The sequence below is a fragment of the Aegilops tauschii genome, chromosome 3 (genome assembly GCF_002575655.3).
Source record: "Aegilops tauschii subsp. strangulata cultivar AL8/78 chromosome 3, Aet v6.0, whole genome shotgun sequence".
NCBI lineage: Eukaryota > Viridiplantae > Streptophyta > Magnoliopsida > Poales > Poaceae > Aegilops > Aegilops tauschii.
The window spans coordinates 15,589,331-15,604,528 of record NC_053037.3 but is presented as its reverse complement, the minus strand read 5'-3'; the positions used below and the strand labels follow the sequence as shown (position 1 = coordinate 15,604,528).

Sequence of the window (15,198 nt, the reverse complement as noted above, 5' to 3'; positions counted from 1 at the left end):
GTGGGAGTGGAGGACAAGACAGACATGTCAGAAGATTATAATATGTTTGGTGAAATTCCGCCCTTCAAAGTGAACACTGACCCAAGCATTAAGTTAAATGATGAGGATGCTCCATGGATACGGCACAATCGTAAGCAAGCAGGGACACAAGGGAAGAATTGATGTGTAATAATTTATTGTACCAAACTTTGTATTTGGTCGATGAACTGAATGATGTATCAAACCTTTTATCAAACCTTCAAGGGATTTTAAAATGAATTAGTTTTATTTTTCTGATTTTTTTGATATATAATTGTATTTTTAAGATTTTAAAATGAATTAGTTTTATTTTTCTGATTTTAAAAGGAAAAAGGAAGAAGAAGAAAGAAGGAAAAAGGAAGAAAAAAAAACAGAAGAAAAAAGGAAAAACAGAAGAAAAAAACAAACAGAAGAAAAACATAAGAAAAAAACAGAAGAAAAAAACAAACAGAAGAAAAAAACAGAAGAAAAAACAGAAGAAAAAAGGAAAAAGGAAAAAAGGAAGAAAAAACAGAAGAAAAAAGGAAAAACAGAAGAAAAAAACAAACAGAAGAAAAACATAAGAAAAAAACAGAAGAAAAAACAAACAGAAGAAAAAACAGAAGAAAAATGGAAGAAAAAAAAGAAGAAAAACAAAACAAAATAAATAAAGCAAAAAAGAAAACAAAAAAAAGGCAAAAAATAAAAAATATGCCACCTACTGGGCCACCTACTGGGCCACCACGGCCTGAATACGACTAGAAACCCATTAATGGGCCAGGATTCAGGCCCGCAGAAGGCCCAGTAGGCCCACAGGCACATAGTGACAGAATAGGCCCGTAAGCCTGCATTTGAGAGGAGCTCGAAGTGGTGAGCGCAGCCGCGCTTATAAACCACTGTCGAAGCCTCTCGGCTAGCGAGGTGGGACTAAACATCCCACCGCACCGCGCCAGTTCCAGCACAGACCCTTTAGTCCCGGTTGGGGAGGAGGACCGCGACTAAAGGGTACCCTTTAGTCGTGGTTGTTGTCCCCAACCGCGACTAAAGGGTCTTTCTGCGCGGGAACTAAAGCGGCGCCAAAACCCTTTAGTCCCGGTTGGGGAGGCGGACCGCGACTAAAGGGTACCCTTTAGTCGCGGTTGGTGTGGCCAGCCGCGACTAAAGGGTACCTTTAGTCGCGGTCCGCCTCCCCAACCGCGACTAAAGGTGCGTCTATAAATACTGCACTTAGCAGTTTCGCCACTTCCCATTCTCCTCTCTCTCGACGCCGAAGCGCTGCCCCGACGCCGACGCCGACGCCGAAGCCCTGCGCGCCGCCGCCCCCGTCCCCAGTGAGCGCCGCCTCCGCCCGTGCCCTGCCCTTGCCCGCCGCCCGTGCCCTGCGCCCTTGCCCGCCGCCCGCCGCCCGACGCCCTGCCGCCCGCCGCTCGACGCCTTGCCGCCCGCCGCCCGCTGGCCCTGCCTGCCGTCCTCCGCGCGTCGGCAGAAGAAGAAGAAGGAAGAAGAAAAAGGAAGAAGAAGAAGCAGAAAGAAAAAGGAAAAAGGAAGAAGAAGAAGGAAGAAGGAAGAAGAAAACAAAAGAAAAACAGAAGAAAAACAAGAAAAAGGAAGAAAAAAGGAAAAAGGAAGAAAAAAAAGAAAAAGGAAGAAAACAACAGAAGAAAAACAAAGGAAGAAGAAAAAAAAACAGAAGAAAAAAACAAAAGAAAACAAAAAAAGGAAGAAGAAAAAAAGAAAGAAGAAAAAAAGAAAGAATAAAAACAAAGGAGGAAGAAAAAAAAAAAGGAAGAAGAAAAACAAAGGAAGAAGAAAAACAAAGGAAGAAGAAAAAAAGAAAGAAGAAAAAAAAAGGAAGAAGAAAAAAAGAAAGAAGAAAGAAAGAAGAAAAAGGAAGAAGAAAAAAAGGAAGAAGAAAAAGGAAGAAGAAAAAAAATGAAAACCAAATGAAAACCAAAAGAAAGAAGAAAGAAAAAGGAAGAAGAAAAAAAGAAGAAGAAAGGAAGAAGAAAGGAAGAAGAAGAAAGAAAGAAAAAAGAAAAAGGAAGAAGAAGAAAGAAAGAAGAAAGGAAGAAGAAGAAAGGAAGAAGAAGAAAGGAAGAAGAAGAAAGAAAGAAGAAGAAAGGAAAAAGGAAGAAGAAGAAAGGAAGAAGAAGAAAGAGGAAGAAGAAAGGAAGAAGAAGAAAGAAAGAAGAAAGAGGAAGAAGAAGAAAAAAAGAATTTTTACTTAAAGAATCTTATTTTTTAATTCCTCCTCCTCTATGTCCCCTTAATCTTATTTTTTAATTCCTTTATACTTAAAGAATTTTTACTACATGCAGGAGTGACATATGGCGGACGATAGAACCGAGCCGCTTAGGGATCCGGAGGCTGAACGTTATTTAATGGGCATCATCAACAACGAGATTCCTTATGTGCCGGGCTCAGAATATGAGCAACAAGAGGATGTAGTCTCTTCTTATCTGAACCTTGATGGTGGAACAGAGATTGTCGATGATCAAGAAGGTGAAGGAACGGACATTGTCGACGGAGGTCAACCGTCAACAACCGACGATCTCGAATTGCAAGTAGCAACCACCTCCGGCGAGGTATATATATACATTGAGCCTCTCGTGATACAAACTTACTGAAATGTGAATACATATGTATTAACGCGCGCGACTCTCTTTCTTTTTTTAGCCCTCCGGATCGAGTACGACAAAGCGTGGCAAATCCAAGGCGATGAAAACAGGAGAAACATATGCCATTGAGTTTGTCAGTGAAACCGGCAAGCCCCTACAGCTCATCTCAAAGTTTATCAACCAATGCGGAGTCGTTGTTAGAGACAACGTCCCGATCACCGTCCAGGAATGGAAGGAGCCAAAGAAGGCACGTCTTGGTTTCAGTTTTGTCGACAAGAGAACGAAAAAGGATTGCTGGAGAAAGCTTATGGAACATTTCATTCTACCTCCGGAATACAACAAAGTCGATGAATTCGGTAACGAGGTTCCGGGTGGACGTCAGAGGAGGAGGCTAGTTAAAGAGTTCGCTCTTCAGAAGATGGGCGAAGCATTCCGGAACTTCAAGAAAAATTTAACCCTTGACTATGTCAACAAGGGCAAGACTCCGGATTTCAATGGACAACATGAGAAACTGAAAGATGATTGGCCAGAATTTGTGAGGCAAAAGCAATCGGAGCATTTCAAGGAAATATCAAAAAAAAATAAGGATAATGCGAGTAAGAAAAAGTTCCATCATATTATGGGGCCAGGAGGATACCGCCTTTCGGAGCCTAGGTGGCAGAAGATGGAGGAGGACCTGAGGGTGCGAGGAATCCCTCTAGGTACAGAGGGATGGGACCCAAGGGCCAAAAGCTGGTGGTACGGGCATGGGGGATCGCTAGACCCGGAGACAGGGGTGTGTGTTCACCGGCAGAGACAGTTTGCTCCCACCCAAGCCCTTATTGACGCAATGACCCAAGCTCAAGAGGGCTTGATCAAGTTCAACAGAGAGAAAGACGCACTGACAACAGCCCTCGGGAATGATGAACACGGAGGACGTGTACGAGGCAAAGGCAAAGTTCCGTGGAAAGTAGGGTTTTCCCAGGACAATGACCCGTACTGTTACAGAAGCCGTAAGAGAAAGACGGACCGGGATGCAGATCTTATGACGAAGTTTGCATCGGAACTCCATGAGTTGAAGCAGACCGTGCATGAACTAGTGAAAGAAAAATCGGCCGCAGGGCCGCATGAAGATCATGAAGCGGATCGCGGAAGCCAGCAGCGGAGAAGCAGCATGGCTTCCACGGATGCCCCGCCTGGTGCTAGTGCACCGATGATCGAGATTCGTGCACCGGAGCCTCACTACCCCGTGGATGATGTAAAGGAGATGAAAGAATGTGATCTGCATTATCCCGTGGGGAACGTTTCCACGAAGGTAGCTAGCGGCAGTGCTTTACCCTGTACACCTGGAGCACTCCACCACAACAACCCCATTGCATATGGCTATGCTCGTGTCACGGTGGAAGACATAGTCCAAGGGTTTGAGGACCTGGAGATTGACAAACCTACACCCGAAGGGGAGAGAAGACTTGGAGATGTCAAGCGCCAGTTCATTCTATGGAAAAAGAAGTACATAGTGTTTCCAGGCGAGGCGCCAAGGCTAGCAAGTCCACCCCCCTCCGATGGTGGTGGTGGTGGTGGTGGCGGTGGTGGTGGTCGTGGTGGTTCACCTACACCTCCTTCACGCCATTCGACGCCGTCCCCCGATCCACAACCTCCGGCGGGTACGACGCCCCCCAATCCTCCTCCGGCGGGTACGACGCCCCCCAATCCACCTCCGGCGAAGAAGCGGAAGCAGGCGGACAGCAAGGAAACCCGCTCCTGGACTATTAACCCGGACCCTTATGTACCTAAGACCACAAGGGTACCGGAGCCATCACTGAAGCCTCTCCTCCCAAGGCCTGGGGAACTTAGTGAAGCTGAAACCAAATTGGCCGCGTCTGCTGATTATGAGAAATGGAAGGCGGATATGAAGGCGAAAAAAGAGCCTGAGCCCAAGCAAGTATTCATTGAGAAGCAAAAGAAGTGGGCTAAGGATTTTTTGACGACACCGTCCCAAGCCGAGCTGAATATGCCTGACGACTATGGACATGAACTTCGTAGGCAAGCAAAAATATTGAAGGAGGAGAAAGAAGAAAGTAAAAAAAGCGGGAAACAAGTTGACCAGCTCGGGATGCAGAAGAAACAATCGATCCCCCCGCTCATAGTGAAAGCCGGTCCGGAAGAGGACCCCGAGATCATAGCAGCTGCGGCAGCACTTGGATTGACTGTACCGGGTGCCATGAAACAAGCGTCCGAGATTGGTTTGACTCTTCGTGCCTTCTTAGGCCTTGAGGATGCGCCAGTATGTGAGATAGCATTACAATATGTGCGGAATGGGCCTCTCGTCGAGCCTGCGCGGGAAAAGAGTCTACCACCACAAATGCGAAATCTGCTACGTTGGTACAAGCAATTCATAACATGGGCCGACAAAGAATATGTTTATGCGGATGTTACAGATGAGCATCACACCAAACGGTACTCTGTAGAAATTCATATGAGTGAATTGTTCCAGCTGTTCAATCTGCGTGACCTCGACAAATCTATGCTGAGTTGCTACGTTCTGTAAGTGATTTATTTCTACCTCATCTCGTTCTTCATTGCCTGCACTATATATATATATTGTCCTAACTATATTGTTGCGTACGCTATTATGCAGATTGAATATTTGGGAATGCAAAATAAGAAACATCCATGATGTTGGGTTCATTGACCCACATATCGTTAATGGACATGTGTTACAACATCACCCCGAAGACGTGGAGAAAGACCTGTACAAGTTTCTTAGAAAGCATCAACTCAAAAGTCATATTCTATTTCCTTACCATTTTGGGTGAGTGTTTCTCTCTTGTGCCCATTCTCTTTTGTTTACTCCATGCATGGTATGTCTAATCGATGAGTTATGCATGACTGTGCATGTAACGTGTCCGCAGGTTCCACTGGATTCTGCTAAATATTGAACTTCACACCTCTAGAGTTCTAATCATGGACTCTATGGATTCGGATCCAAAGCGTTGGGCCGACATGAGAAAAATGCTGCAAAAGTAATTATTTTCAATCATTTGAGCTCTATATCGATCGGTCTATTTCGTTCATTTCCTAATATCAAGTAACTAATAACTTCCTTATTCATTTAATTTTCTTTGCCCTGTAGGGTTTGGAGACGGTTCTCAGAAGAAATTGTCGGTGAATTCAAACATGAGCTAGATTTCAGAAGGTTAGTTAATGTGGATAAGCAGCCACCGGGGACCAATCTATGTGGATACTATGTTTGTGAGAACATCCGGAGACACACCACGGAGCGGAAGGCATCGGCTAGCGTGCGGAACGCGACGGATAACTTGCGGAGGAGGCTTAGTCCAGAAGCTCGCTTCCGACCAATTCAAGAAGAATTAGCAGGATTTTTCATGAGGGAAGTCATCAATCCTAAAGGAGAACACTATGCCGAGGACGAAGAAATTTATATGCATACCCGAGATTGAAACTTGTACGAAGTTGTATATGGTCATCCATCCTAATTGTGTATGGAAACTTGTTCGAAGTTGTATATGGTCACCGAGATTGAATATATATTATATATTCCTCTTGAATTCTTCTTGTTTGAAATTTCATATGCATGTATATAGTAGCGTAAAATATGTGTACTGAAACTTTATCAAAATTAAAATAAAACACAAAATATAATATAAAAGAAATAAAACACTCCAAACTAAAAAGAAACCAGGTTTAGGGGGGCTAAAACCCTAAACCTGCGGAGGAGCCCTTTAGTCCCGGTTGGCCACGAGAACCGGGACTAAAGGTCCTCCGCCCCGACGGACCACGGGCGCCCACGTGGACGGGCCTTTAGTCCCGGTCAGCCACAAGAACCGGGACTAAAGCCTTTAGTCGCGGTCCGTAAGAGGCGCGACTAAAGGGGGGGGTCTTTAGTCGCGCATATTTAGTCCCGGTTGCACAGCCGGGACTAAAAGCTGTTGCGAACCGGGACTAAAGGGCTTTTTTCTACCAGTGACTTCTCCCTGGCACAACAAAAACACATATCTGCGAGTAGGAGTTTTGGCACAGCACGCTTCATCTAGTGCACCTGGCACCAAGTACTGGACACCTAGGCAACATACTCCCTCCGTCCGATGAAGAGTGTACATTTGGCTTTAAAATTTATCCACAAAAGAGTATACTTCTGTCTTTCCAATGCACTTTCCCATCACACGGTAATCAAAACCAATAACATTCTACACATAGTCTTCTTAATTTCTATATGCACTTAGCTCATTGGAGGTTGGGTAATTAAAGAGAAAGAAGATGTCTTGCATCTTTTCAATGCATTTTTTACTCCACTCTATAATTTATTTTAAAATTTATATATGCACACTTTTCACCGGACGGAGGGAGTAAACTACATGCCTAAGCTACTAGACACGGTGAGAGCGGTCAACAGACCCCAGACCCCTCAGTGCCATGGTGACCACGAGGCAGGCATGCCAAAAGCGTGCTCTGCACGTCGGCCCGCCACTGACCTGCCAGCCTCACCAGCAGCCACGTGCAGCCTCACCCGCACCACCAACGCTGCCCCCACCGCCTAGGCCCCCATCCGAGCGCGGCCAAGACCACGACACTGTTCTGCCCATGAGCCATCGTCGTCGCCTTCCTCTGCAGCATGTTTGGCCCTTTCCCCGATGCCCAACTGACCTCCCCAGACACAACCCCCCCCCCCCCCCCCCCCCCCCCCCCCCCCGGCCAGGCAGAAGCTGACACTTAGCCAGCTAATTTAGCAACAAATGTATAGTTGACACAAGATATTTATTTCTAGGATAATATCCATAAGCTCCCCCTTTTCAATGTCTTCTGAAGAACTATTCAGAAAAATCATCTGAAGAAATCTAGTTGAATTTTGTCCATATTACATTTAATTAACCCATCTTGGTCTCCAATAATTAACCCATCTTGAATTTTGTCCATATTATATTTTCCTCCAATAATTAACCCATCTTGGTCTCCTGCATATGTCAAATTTACTTCATGATAGCTAGTCGAAATGCACAACATCGTAAGCTGGGACAATAGAAACTGAAGAAACAGGGATTGCGTGTACAAATTTATATAATTATATATATGGACTCGATGTGGAAAAACAACAAGACCATGCCCCTGTCCTTATTTCGAGTTGAGAAAAACAAGAATGACAGTCGCTACATGATTTTAAAACAAAGAAATTGTCATCAGTTCAGTGCAACTACTGCTTAAGAGGGTTCATATCCACCACCTTCCATACTACTCCCTCCGTTCCAAATTACTCGTCGCTTAAATGGATGTATCTAGAACTAAAATACATCTAGATACATCCATACGTGCGACAAGTAATTCGGAACGGAGGGAATATGAGTTTTCAACCATACCGATATGGCAAATAGACTGACCACCAGATGTTCATATTCAACCTTCTCATGTCCAGCTTCCTGGATCATCTGAGCAAATTTTTCCTGTAAAATAAGAAGTCTGATTAGCAAAAATGTAAAAACCGGACAAAAAAACTGAACTCTTCAAAAAAAAGGCAGCTCAGTATCTACCAAATGGCACTTGATATGGAACCTACGGATACTCTCAACCAAGTATTGCTATGATTGCCTATCATAGGCAACTAGCTCTCTCACGAGCAGAATACAAATACTATACTGTATCCCATTATTGATGAAAAGAAGGATACTGAACTTCCAAATTTTGGAGAGTAATAATTGGAAACAGTAGAACACAACATTTACATTATATTTTCTAGAAAGAACTAGTCAGACAAGTGGCACAAGAGTAAAACAACACTAAACATCAATGAGGCCATTATATGTATATCAAATGTACATAAAAAGGAACACATTTCCCTTTATGTATCAAATGTACAAGAAATTCAATAAACAACAACAAATGTCATGAGTATTTTATGGGCAACCTTGAGCAATGTCCACAATAGAAGTTGCTAACAGATGATATAACTTTGTCGCAGTGCTTAGTGGATATGCCGAAAATGAACAATGTCGTTGTTGTCAAAAGTTTTGTAGATGTGATAACCGCGTGTTTACTTTTAACAAAATGTTCAGTTCTCACACAAATTTATCATACGAAAACAACATACTATAAAGAAACGTCTCTGTAGGCAACCACATGCTATAAAGTTGATAATCTGTAGACAAGCTATAAATCATTAAGATTGCTAATACAAGTATTTATAACTGACTTCTCCATAGTTTTCCTGCAAGCCCCCCTTCCTCATCACCTTCTCCACTGCTTGACGTAGTTGAAAAAGGCACACTGAACATAAGTCGGTTCAAGACCGAGCAGCTTTTCAACAGAACACTGCTTGACCGCTTCTAGTGTTCCCTCTTTGATGTTAATGGCAAGCATCCATGCAACCACGGGCCGGATGTCCAGTCTAGCCATGATGTAGACAACATCGTCGTCACACAAGCTCAGAGTGGGCCCACCATGAACCACCTTATCCCAGCTCAACTTCTTGCCACCCGATACCTTAGGGTAACTTGAACCCGTGACAGGCACGTATTCAGCCTTGACAGTGAACCTCTTGTGCCACTTGTCTGAGTACATCCCCCTGTTCCATGTGGTGACCGTCCAGCCTTGACCAATGACTCCTTTCTCATTGCAGGTCTCGCTACGCCGACAAGATTTCAGCTCAACAAACCTAATCACGCCATTGCTTATAGCGACGTCGCGGAACGGCCGTGCGTAGATATTGTCAACTCCCATGCCAAACCGCGACACCAGATCGCAAAGGTATCGGAACAGGCCATTGTATCAAACGCGTTTTCGGATGCTGGTCAAGCACTTTGCATAGAAGAATGCCATGCCAATGATTAACCCAGCCGAGTGTTTCCCCTCCGGCGAAGATCACGAGGGTGCCTTCGTGCTGCATTATTACCTCGTGATTGTGGTCCTTGGACACCTGGAGGCTGTGCCACTGCCACTTGGAGGTATCCGATCGATACACATTGAGGTTGTACAACATGTTGCTAGAGTCGTTGGCGTATCGCAACGATTTTGATCGCGAGGGGAAGACCACGGCGTAGTCTTTGTTATTGGTATCGGCGCCGCCGAGGGGCATGACGCCAGCCATCGTGATGTAGTCGGGGCAGAGGTAGGTGGCGGCGAGAAGGTGGAGAGACGGAGCCCCTGGACCTGCCCTGTAGACAAAGAAATCGTTGTACTCGCCGGGTCCGCCGAACTGAGAACCACGGGATCTCCGCCGTAGAGATGGAGCCCCTTGACCTGGCCTAGAGCCGCCGGTGAAGGGGACGACGAGAAGGACAAACGCGTCCGCCGAGCTCAGAACCACGGGATCTCCGCACTGGCGGCTCTTCGCAAGGCTGGGGCAGTGGACGAAGCAGCGAGAGACGCCAGGCGGGTCCGCCAGCTCGAAGGTCACCTTGATGTCGCTCCCTTCGCTGGTGACGGCATGGGCGGTGGTCGCGTTGTCGCGGTCCCCGATGTGGCACTTGGCGTCGGTGAACACCCAGGGGCGACGGCCCGAGTGCCTAGACGAGGAGGCGGCAGCGAGATCTGACATGGCGCTGCGCGAGACGTAAGGCGGGCGATTGATAGCGGCGATGCGTTTGTTTCGTTACAATTGATGCGACCCAATATATTTTGGGGCGACGTACGTGTACGTGTGGTGAAGTCAGACTCCGGTCTGTTTCCTTGTCGTGTTTTAGTTGTAAACGGAATAGTTTTATTTTTCCGAAAAGTGTAACGCCCACACGTGTGGGCGTTAACCAACTCACCCACACGCCTTCATCATTGTTCAGTAATTTTTGCACGAATCTTGGCACGAATTAGCTGATTTTGTATGCCACGTAGGACAACTCGCGTGTTTGTTGTGTGAGAGAGGTCGCCCACACATCCGTTTTACCACACGGAGGGGCCGGTGTGTGGGCGTTTAGCAGTTCGCCCACACATCAGTTTTCAGTCACGCACAAGGGCTGGTGTGTGGGCGTTTGCCATCTCGCCCACACGCCCGCCTCCTCTCCCACACCCAAGCTGTCTGTTGCCATGCGTTTTGCAGTGTACATGGCAACTGCCCTAGTGTGATTGCAAGCAGATGGCAACTCTCTTTTTTTTACCCAAACATGTCAGTTGCCATATGTTTTGCATGATACATGGCAAACTGCCCTAGCGTGCACGTAAGCAGATGGCAACTCTTTCTTTTTAAATGGCAACTGCCCTAGCGTGCTTGTGAGCACATGACAACTCTTTCTTTTACCCGAACATGTTTTTTGCCATGCCTTTTTTGTAGCGCTACATGGCAACTGCCTAGTGTTAGTAGGTGGCAACTCCTAAAATTTTGAAATCATGGCAACTGCAGTAGACCAGACCACACATGACAACTGTCAAAAAATGGCAATCTGGAACTTTGACCTGAGATGGCAACTGCAGTTGAGCAAACATGGCAACTGTAGTTGTCCGACATGGCAACCGTAGTTCAGCGACATGGCAACTGCACTTAAACGAACATGGACGAGGGTCCGGCCCATGGCAACTGCGGGGCGCGCGGTAAAGTGTCACGTGGGACGTGCGGGACCACGAGGTACGAGGCCTGACGTACCGGGCGTGTGGGCGTTATCTATTTCGCCCACACGCATGCGTATAAGAGGGACCGGGAGGGGGAAAAAAGGCGTGTGGGCGCTAATTGTTTTGCCCACACACAGACGTGTGGGCTGGTCCTCTTAGGCACCACACAAAACGTATGGGCAGATTCCTTAATGCCCACACGTGTGACAGTTATCGGCGTCCTTTTTTAACCTATCGGAATAGTTTCCTTGTGGTGAAATTTCTCGTTCTCGTGTGCGCGTGATTCAGGTCGACCGCAAGTTCCCGTACCATTCCTTGGGTGTGAAGCTTGTCCGGCGAGTTAAGTTTCCAGGATACAGATTTTTGTAAGCACTCTCACCGGCAAGATGATTTACCTTAGGAGTTGTTTGGATACCTAGATTATAGGAAACTAGATTCCTTAAACCCGATTTCTGGTGTAACAACCTAAAACATTGTTTGGATTATCTAACTAACTCATGGATATACTAAACTGAGTTTTCCAAAAACCCAAAAAACCAGTTTATACAAAACAACTAATAGGCGTTTTTATACAAACGCGTTTTCTATATGCATCAAGAGATCAGCAAAGTCCGACGCGCTGATCATGGTAAACGCCGCCGGCCGCGACAGCAGCTTGACAAAGCCAAAAGACGTCGTTGCCAATCTCGGCCAGGCAGCCGGAGCATGCAGGTTGCGATGCTCCACCTAGACCAACGCCTCCATGCACTAGTAGAAAACAGGGCTTAGGTCACAGGGCAGTTTTCACATTAGCCCCGGTTCAGTCACGAACCGGGACTAATGTGAGCATTGGTCCCAGTTCGTGAGCCCAGGGTGCCGGCCGGGGCCTCGTGGGCATTGGTCCCGGTTCGTATGGACCCTTTGGTCCCGGTTGGTGGTACAAACCGGGACCAATGGGCCACGCTCCTGGCCCACCACCCTTTAGTCCCGGTTCATGCCACAAACCGGGACTAAAGGGCTGGTCCTAGTTGCGGCCAGTGTTTAGTCCCACCTCGCCAACCGAAGGGCGCTCACACCAGTTTATAAGCCCGTGCCTTGTTGAGCTTCTCTTAAAGTGAAAATAGATGTCCTTATAAAGGAAATTTGACCTAAATTCATAGTAAATTTCGTAGAAATTTATTATGAATTTCGGTTGAATTTTCTCTATAAGTGCATCTATGTTCATTTTTATATATTTATAAAATAAATAAACCTTAATAAAATAAATAAAACTAAATAAACCTTAATAAAATAAAATAAAATAAACTATAGTAACTACAATAAATAAACCATAATAAATTAAGTAAAAATAGCAGCAGTAACATAAATTTTGAACACACAAAAAGTCAGGAGTTCAAATAAGTTTTAAAAAATGAAATCCCTTTGTAACAGACGAGTTTCCGGATGAAATCCTGATACTTTGAAAGAGATTGTCCGTTTTATACACGAAGTGCATCCAGTTTTTGTCGTAACCCTCTCAACTTTCTTGCACATGCTATGTGGATGAAATGATGATATCATGCCAACTTTCAACCTTTTCAGAGTTCATTTGAAATGCTTTTCAATTTTAGGGTCTTATAGCTCAAAATAATTAGTAAAATGCATGAAAAATAACAAATGAAGTAAGAAAGGATTGAAAAATGATGATGTGGCTTTGAATGGTGCATTTTGAACACACAAAAAGTCAGGAGTTCAAATAAGTTTTAAAAAATGAAATCCCTTTGTAACAGACGAGTTTCCGGATGAAATCCTGATACTTTGAAAGAGATTGTCCGTTTTGTACACGAAGTGCATCCAGTTTTTGCCGTAACCCTCTCAACTTTCTTGCACATGCTATGTGGATGAAATGATGATATCATGCCAACTTTCAACCTTTTCAGAGTTCATTTGAAATGCTTTTCAATTTTAGGGTCTTATAGCTCAAAATAATTAGTAAATGCATGAAAAATAACAAATGAAGTAAGAGAGGATTGAAAAATGATGATGTGGCATTGAATGGTGCATTTTGAACACACAAAAAGTCAGGAGTTCAAATAAGTTTTAAAAAATAAAATCCCTTTGTAACAGACGAGTTTCCGGATGAAATCCTGATACTTTGAAAGAGATTGTCCGTTTTGTACACGAAGTGCATCCAGTTTTTGCCGTAACCCTCTCAAATTTCTTGCACATGCTATGTGGATGAAATGATGATATCATGCCAACTTTCAACCTTTTCAGAGTTCATTTGAAATGCTTTTCAATTTTAGGGTCTTATAGCTGAAAATAATTAGTAAATGCATGAAAAATAACAAATGAAGTAAGAAAGGATTGAAAAATGATGATGTGGCTTTGAATGGTGCATTTTGAACACACAAAAAGTCAGGAGTTGAAATAAGTTTAAAAAATGAAATCCCTTTGTAACAGACGAGTTTCTGGATTAAATCCTGATACTTTGAAAGAGATTGTCCGTTTTGTACACGAAGTGCATCCAGTTTTTGCCGTAACCGTCTCAACTTTCTTGCACATGCTATGTGGATGAAATGAAGATATCATGCCAACTTTCAACCTTTTCAGAGTTCATCTGAAATACTTTTCAATTTTAGGGTCTTATAGCTCAAAATAATTAGTAAATGCATGAAAAATAACAAATGAAGTAAGATAGGATTGAAAAATGATGATGTGGCTTTGAATGGTGCATTTGGAACACACAAAAAGTCAGGAGTTCAAATAAGTTTTAAAAAATGAAATCCCTTTGTAATAGACGAGTTTCCGGATAAAATCCTGATACTTTGAAAGAGATTGTCCGTTTTGTACACGAAGTGCATCCAGTTTTTGCCGTAACCCTCTCAACTTTCTTGCACATGCTATGTGGATGAAATGATGATATCATGCCAACTTTCAACCTTTTCAGAGTTCATTTGAAATGCTTTTCCATTTTAGGGTCTTATAGCTCAAAATAATTAGTAAATGCATGAAAAATAACAAATGAAGTCAGAAAGGATTGAAAAATGATGATGTGGCTTTGAATGGTGCATTTTGAACACACAAAAAGTCAGGAGTTCAAATAAGTTTAAAAAAATGAAATCCCTTTGTAACAGACGAGTTTCCGGATGAAATCCTGATACTTTGAAAGAGATTGTCCGTTTTGTACACGAAGTGCATCCAGTTTTTGCCGTAACCCTCTCAACTTTCTTGCACATGCTATGTGGATGAAATGATGATATCATGCCAACTTTCAACCTTTTCAGAGTTCATTTGAAATGCTTTTCAATTTTAGGGTCTTATAGCTCAAAATAATTAGTAAATGCATGAAAAATAACAAATGAAGTCAGAAAGGATTGAAAAATGATGATGTGGCTTTGAATGGTGCATTTTGAACACACAAAAAGTCAGGAGTTCAAATAAGTTTTGAAAAATGAAATCCCTTTGTAACAGACGAGTTTCCGGATGAAATCCTGATACTTTGAAAGAGATTGTCCGTTTTGTACAAGAAGTGCATCCAGTTTTTGCCGTAACCCTCTCAACTTTCTTGCACATGCTATGTGGATGAAATGATGATATCATGCCAACTTTCAACCTTTTCAGAGTTCATTTGAAATGCTTTTCAATTTTAGGGTCTTATAGCTCAAAATAATTAGTAAATGCATGAAAAATAACAAATGAAGTAAGAGAGGATTGAAAAATGATGATGTGGCATTGAATGGTGCATTTTGAACACACAAAAAGTCAGGAGTTCAAATAAGTTTTAAAAAATAAAATCCCTTTGTAACAGACGAGTTTCCGGATGAAATCCTGATACTTTGAAAGAGATTGTCCGTTTTGCACACGAAGTGCATCCAGTTTTTGCCGTTACCCTCTCAACTTTCTTGCACATGCTATGTGGATGAAATGATGATATCATGCCAAGTTTCAACCTTTTCAGAGTTCATTTGAAATGCTTTTCAATTTTAGGGTCTTATAGCTGAAAATAATTAGTAAATGCATGAAAAATAACAAATGAAGTAAGAAAGGATTGAAAAATGATGATGTGGCTTTGAATGGTGCATTTTGAACACACAAA

At 43.7% G+C, this 15,198-nt stretch overlaps 1 protein-coding gene across 1 annotated transcript; it reads left to right on the top strand.

Moving 5' to 3' along the window:
- The first annotated feature begins 1,440 nt into the window (after positions 1-1,440).
- LOC141042612 (uncharacterized) lies at positions 1,441-8,572 on the top strand. Its single transcript, XM_073511460.1, has 3 exons — positions 1,441-2,582; positions 2,674-3,413; positions 8,566-8,572. The coding sequence occupies exons 1-3, from the start codon at positions 2,325-2,327 to the stop codon at positions 8,570-8,572; spliced, it is 1,005 nt and encodes a 334-aa protein (XP_073367561.1). The 5' UTR covers positions 1,441-2,324.
- The last annotated feature ends 6,626 nt before the right edge of the window (positions 8,573-15,198 follow it).

Coding starts and splice junctions, on each gene's coding strand:
- LOC141042612 (XM_073511460.1), top strand. CDS start 2,325: ATGGCGGACGATAGAACCGAGCCGCTTAGGGATCCGGAGGCTGAACGT. Junction 2,583..2,673: donor TAGCAACCACCTCCGGCGAG/GTATATATATAC, acceptor TTCTTTTTTTAG/CCCTCCGGATCGAGTACGAC.